The sequence below is a fragment of the Amborella trichopoda genome, chromosome 2 (genome assembly GCF_054954075.1).
Source record: "Amborella trichopoda isolate Santa Cruz 75 chromosome 2, AtrichopodaSantaCruz75HAP2 v2.0, whole genome shotgun sequence".
NCBI classification, from domain to species: Eukaryota; Viridiplantae; Streptophyta; class Magnoliopsida; order Amborellales; family Amborellaceae; genus Amborella; species Amborella trichopoda.
In genome coordinates, this window is record NC_142337.1 from 48,253,014 (window position 1) to 48,259,192 (window position 6,179).

Genomic DNA, 6,179 nt, shown 5'->3' on the forward strand with positions numbered 1-6,179 from the left:
ACTGGTTTTTGACGAATACAGTGTTCAAATTTAGGGTTGTTTGGCTTTGTGTACTATTTTCATCACCGGAAAGTGGTACAGGAAAAGCAGAAGTTGTTTCCCTTTCTCTCTCTTCTGATATTTGGGAATGTCTCATAATGCTTAGCCCAAATTAGTTGAGGGAAAGCTCTGTTTCTGCAATGTGAGATTTCCTGCAAAACTTTTACGCGTTTCTGAGCCGAGAATAGAGAGAAAGCATAATTTCTGGAATTTGTTTCAGGATTCAGAGCAATTTAAGTCCTATAATACCCTCGCTAAGTTCCCATGAGAGAGAGGCATTTATTGAGAGAGAGAAGGGAATGACGCATTTATAAAGAGAGGAGAATGAGCGACAAAGCTTGAAGCCATTAAAGCCTTTCACGAGCTTTGGAGGGTGAGTAGGAAGAGAAGGAACTCAGGTCTTTATTCTTTGAGAAATCCTGGTGTTTAAATAGGCTTAGTGTCTTCTCTGAAACTGTAAGTACTTTCCGAGAGTGAGTTCTAACTGACACAGGAGGCGAGAAAAGCCCCATGGGAAAAACTCTCCCACTCCCTCTCATCCTCTATTTCTCTCTCATCCTCTCCTCCCTCCTTGCCATCGATTCCTCCAGCCAACAACCCCTAAACCCCGGCGACCTCCCCCAATTCCCACCGGAAAACACTGTTCCGGCTCTCCCGGTCCAATCCCAACCCCACACCTGCCATCTCGACCTCTCGGCCGAGCTCTTCGGCGGCGTCAAAGAGGCGTGCGCATCGTCCCCGTCTCTGGATCGCAGCCGTTGCTGCCCCGTTTTAGCAGCCTGGCTTTACGCCGCGCACGCTCGTTCCGCTCTCGTGTCACATGGGCCCTTGGATTCAAATCTCCCTGCCATGCCCGATGATTCACAGAAATGTGTTGACACCCTGCAAACCTCGCTCATTAAGAGGGATATTAGGATTCCTCAGCCTAATGAAACTTGTGATGCGGTGCTCTGTTTTTGTGGGATACGGCTTCATCAGATGAGTTCCTTGAGTTGTCCCAAAGCCTTTAATTTGACGAGTTTGGGGTCAGGATTTAGGAACGCCACGCCCACTGCGGCCGTCAAGGATTTGGAGACGAGTTGCAGGAATTCTTCTTATGATGGCTGCACCAACTGCTTGAAGGCACTCGATAAGGTTAGTAGCAGCTCTGTGTTAGTCTTCTTTTTTTTTTTTTTTTTCTTTTTTTTTTTTTTCAAGTAGTTTGGTTGTTTCCCCACGGTACCCATTTTTTGAAATTGTTAATAATTTATGGTTGTGTTTGGTGAAAATGAAAACCTAGACCTAACATAGGTGGTATCACTACCATTCTCGATTATAAAGCCTCACTTGACTCAAAGAATCATAGTAATCATCTTAGTGTTATCTCAATTATTTGGAGTCGACTATATGAATCATGACTTTTTATTTTGTTTTTGTTTACGATTTTAAAATACATAATAAAATTTGGTAAAATTGGCACAACCCTTCTTACCGGGCAGTGGTAGACCCATATTTTGTTGATTCTGAAAATCAAAAGCTAAAATTCACAAAAGGTAAAACCCATAGTCAACCTTTCCCTAAAGAACAAAAAAAAAGGTTGAATGCAGTGGTTAACGTTCTAAAAGAAAATAATACTACAAGGGGGTCGAGAAGAAGAAACAATCACTACTAGCCGTCGCTCAAATTCCACAGTTTGATAGTTTGGGTACATTACAAAGTTTGAAACAATTTAATTTTTAGACTGAGCTCACCTCTCTACCCACGGACTTCAGATCCAATAGCTAAGTTTGAGTGTGATCTTTTTAAAATCATGAGTTGTACCAAAGGTCAAGTCGTCTTCATGAATACTTTTTTTTAAGTCAAGAAATTTATGTAAATGCCTTTATATTTTGTAGAATTTAAAAATGCCTTCCATCGTGTCCCACTTTCTAGTGTGGGTCTAGTATTTTAAGCTTATCTTTTCTTATTAAGTCCAATTTTTTTTTTTGTGGGCTCTCACCATTGTGCACCTTTAAAAATATAAAAATAAATAATTCAGTAAAAATAAAATGACCAAAATTTTAAATTTTTATTTATTCAAATTATTATTTTTGTATATTTACCGCTAGAGGGTAAAAAAATATTAATATCAAAATTTGAATTTAATGTGATATATAAAAAATAAATAAAATTAAAATCTTGTAAAAATAGGTACATGACACAAAATATGGATGTTAACCAAGTTTTTCCTTTCAAGACAGAAAGGAGTGAAGTGACCGCTGAAGAAAATCCTCATCATCTTCAATAAGCTCCGCAAAACAATCTTTTATCTATCGATTATTTTCGGAATTACCGTCTCGCTTTGTGCTCGTGTCTCTCGTGACCCGCGGTAATCTGAAACCGTGTATCTCGTGACCCGCGATAATGACACCCTTTTCTTCTGAACCTGTGTATGTTCACTTCGTATTTATCCTCTCTAAAGTCTCCTAGTTCGTTCATCCACCTATCCAATGGCCCTCAAAATCCTCCAATATTTTTATAAAGGAAAGTGACCTAGATGAGTTTCTAAAATTTTACCATGGAATTTCACAAAACCTTACAGCAAAAATCCTCCATATTGTTATTCAAAATAATTTTGTTTATTTATTTATGGGTGCTATTTCCAATAGTAATAGTATCAAGAAATGTGGTTTCAATACTGAAATTCTTGGTGATAGCCTTAAAATATAGTTTTATGTCTAATTATAAAATTTAAAGCTTAAACAATAGTGTAAATAAAGATTTGTGAAAACTTGAAAATCTTGAAAATTAACGGTCTAAAAATACATATAAGATGCATTATTTTCAAAGCATGAAATCATTTTTTTTTCTTGTCCATGCATCTTGATGTCGAGATGATCAATTTGAGGATATTTGAACATCAAAACAACATCATCTAATAACTTTTTGAAGTGCCCTGTAATTTGATTGTTTGAAGCCGCGGCTCTATATAAACTTTTTCTGTTATTTATTCACAGGTAAAAGGAAGTGACAGTGGGCCTAAAGAAGGCGGGGAAAGGGCCAAAAGGATGTTCAACAGAGACTGTCAATTGATGGGTCTCACATGGCTCCTCGCCCGCAACAAAACAACTTACATCCCCACCGTCTCTGCCGTCTTACGAGCCATTATGTACTCCGCACACCCACCCCACCAATCGACATGCTCCCCTGACCAAGAAAACATGCCACTAGCCGTTAACTCCCTCCAGTTCCAAATGTCCGAAGCATCCTCTGCATCCAAGCAAATTGCGTCCATGCCCCTACCCCTACTCCTGCTAATGGTGCCCCTGATCTTGTTTTCCTCTCTGATATCACTGCCACCATTGTCGGTCACATGAAAGTATTGCATGCAGAGATACCAAAAATTTTTGGTGTACGGGGATTCAGATTCGCGTCGAATTGTGCTTCAAAATCTCACTTTTGTTTTGCCCACAATGTCCATGCTTTGCCAGAGAGAGATGGTTCTTTTTTCTCTCTCTTCCATTCCTCTTCTCTTTTCTCTTGCAGCTGGTTGTTACACTATCCCTCATATTAGTTTTTGGAGTTCTGCTGTGTATACACACAAGGGTGCGTAGGTAAAGGTCGCGGCGTATACTATTTTTGTGTTTTTAATATTTTAGATATGCATGGCTTTTGATAGAGTAAAATACCATACTAATATTCATACAGTCGATTCCAAATAGTTGGAAAAAAAGTTTTGATGATGACGATAAAATGGTCACATGAAATTAAGTTACAAATGTCTTGATAATTGTGTAAGTTAGAGACCGGACCATTGCAGCAGCCTAAACAAAAAGGAAAAAGAAATAGCGAACCACTGGGTGTTGTTTGTATACAGTTGAGGTTCCAAACAATCGAAGTAAAACACACTTTCAAATAGTATCAAAAAATGTGGTTTCAATATTGAAAATTTTTGTGATAGCCTTAAAATATATTTTCATCTTTAATTATAAAATTTAAAGCTTAAAAATATAGTGCAGATTGAGCAGATCTATAAAAACTTGAAAATATTGAAAATTGACGGTTCTAAAAAATGTGTTATTTCCAAAACTTGAAATCTATTTTTTTCTCATATCCATGCATTTTGATATAGAAATGATCAATTTGGGGATATTTGAGCATCAAAACAATCTTTGCATAGTGAAATTTTCTAGGTAGGCTCTAATTTGATTGTTTAGAGCCTCGGCACTATAGAAGCTTTTTCCAATATAAAAAGATGCGGTTTGTATTGGCAGCGGCTCTAAACAATCAAATTAGAGCCCACCTTCAAATAGTGCTGAGAAACATGGTTTCAATAGTAGAAAATTTTATGATCGCCTTAAATTATATTTTTTAAAGCTTAAAAAATTGTGTATATCTATGAAAACTTGAAAATCTTGAAAATTGACTGTCCAAAAATGCGTTACAAGATGAACTATTTCCAAAATTTGAAATTCATTTTTTTTCTCATTTCTATGCTTCTTGATGTCGAGATGATCAATTTGATCATATTTAAGCATTAAAACAATATTTTTTAGTGAAATTTTTGAGGTAGAGCCTAGGCTCCGTATAAGCTTTTCCCATATAAAAAGGGCGCCTGTATTTTGGAAGAATTGCCGCTGTTTCTGTCAATGTTTGGGGTGAAGAGCGGAGAAATTCAAAGGGAATCAGATATTGACCAAAGTACCCTCAATTTCTAAGGATGTGATGGGTCTATTATTTGCTGACGAGTACATAGAAAAATGCAAGAGATTAGCTGTCCACTTTAAGGGGCACGTTGGTCTTTTAGAAATACAAAAATATTTGGTCCCACGAGATGGGGTATGATGAACACGATTCATACCACCTAACAAACAAATAAAATAAAAGAGAAGGCTTCCTTCTCGTGACTGAAATGGGATAAATGGTCGTAATTAATGAATTGGAAAGCCTTTTCATTTCTTAATTTGGTGAAAGTATAATTCCCATACAAGATATCAGTACTAATAACATCTAAGAATGCTATCCGATTTTGGAGGAGCATATGAAGAACCATAATAGTGCTTCAAAATTCAAGTCACAAATTACAGTATAAGCGAGGACAATACAACTGCTTCTCTCTTTAAAAATAGCGGAATTGTGCTATTTTCCAAAATTGGATAAATTGTGCTATTTTCCACCAATGGGGTGTGTGGACCGCGGACCATCTCCCTTGGTTGTCAATTATTAATGGTAAATCTCGTATGTGTATTGGTTGTAAATTATTAATGGTGAATCTCATATATATATATATATATATATATATATATATATATATATATATATATATATATATATATATATATATATATATATATATATATATATATATATATATTTGGTATTCAAGTTGGTCTTAATTGGTTAGCACTTGACAATTTACAACATTATGTCTTAGGTTCAATTCTTACCAAAAGTAAGGGCCCTCTCTCTTTTGGTATAATAGGTCGGTTGGCCATGCCTTACAAAAACAAGGGCCTGGGCCACAAAGTGTTGTTATTATGACTAAAAAAAAAAAAGCCGGGTAAGCCCTTTTTTATTATTATTATTTCTTCCTTTTATTGTATTTGGCGTGAGCCTCAGCTAAAGCCTCTTTGGCGCTATCATAGGCCGAGCTAGGGCTAGGCTATGCCCTTTAGGAAATTGACCCCAAGTTAAGAAAATAAACGTAATCATAAGTTCACAAGTACATATTTATTATTATTATTATTTGTTATTTTTATTGTTATTATTATTATTATTGTTATTATTATTATTGTGATTGTTATTATTGTTATTGTTATTATTGTTATTTTCTTGCAAAAGTGAAGACACCATGTCGGTTTTTGTTTTTTACTATAATGTAAGAAATATTGATGACTTAAATAATTGGAGATCTTATGGATTCACCGGGCACATGGAGTAGGAATTAGAAAAGAAATATAATTCGCGGGATCACATGCCAAGAGAGTGTTTTGCGGTTGAATGTTTGTCTTGGCTTCATTTAATGCTATCTCGTGACATATATGCTCTTCTTCTCAAAATCCGTTTCATTTAATCCTGTTTTTTCTTAAACCTTGGGCTACATGAACTAGGGAATCCAAGGGGTTAGTGTCTTGGGCTTTTGGCATTATGCGCTTCATGCTATTAATGCTAGGTCCCTAATT

The 6,179-nt window shown here is 36.1% G+C and overlaps 1 protein-coding gene across 1 annotated transcript; it reads left to right on the top strand.

Annotated features, from left to right (window-relative positions):
• The first annotated feature begins 292 nt into the window (after nt 1-292).
• On the top strand, nt 293-3,683 carry LOC18431688 (putative GPI-anchored protein At4g28100). Its single transcript, XM_006841804.4, has 2 exons — nt 293-1,173; nt 3,015-3,683. Exons 1-2 carry the CDS (start codon nt 550-552, stop codon nt 3,372-3,374), a joined length of 984 nt encoding a protein of 327 aa, XP_006841867.1. The 5' UTR covers nt 293-549; the 3' UTR covers nt 3,375-3,683.
• Nucleotides 3,684-6,179: the final 2,496 nt, after the last annotated feature.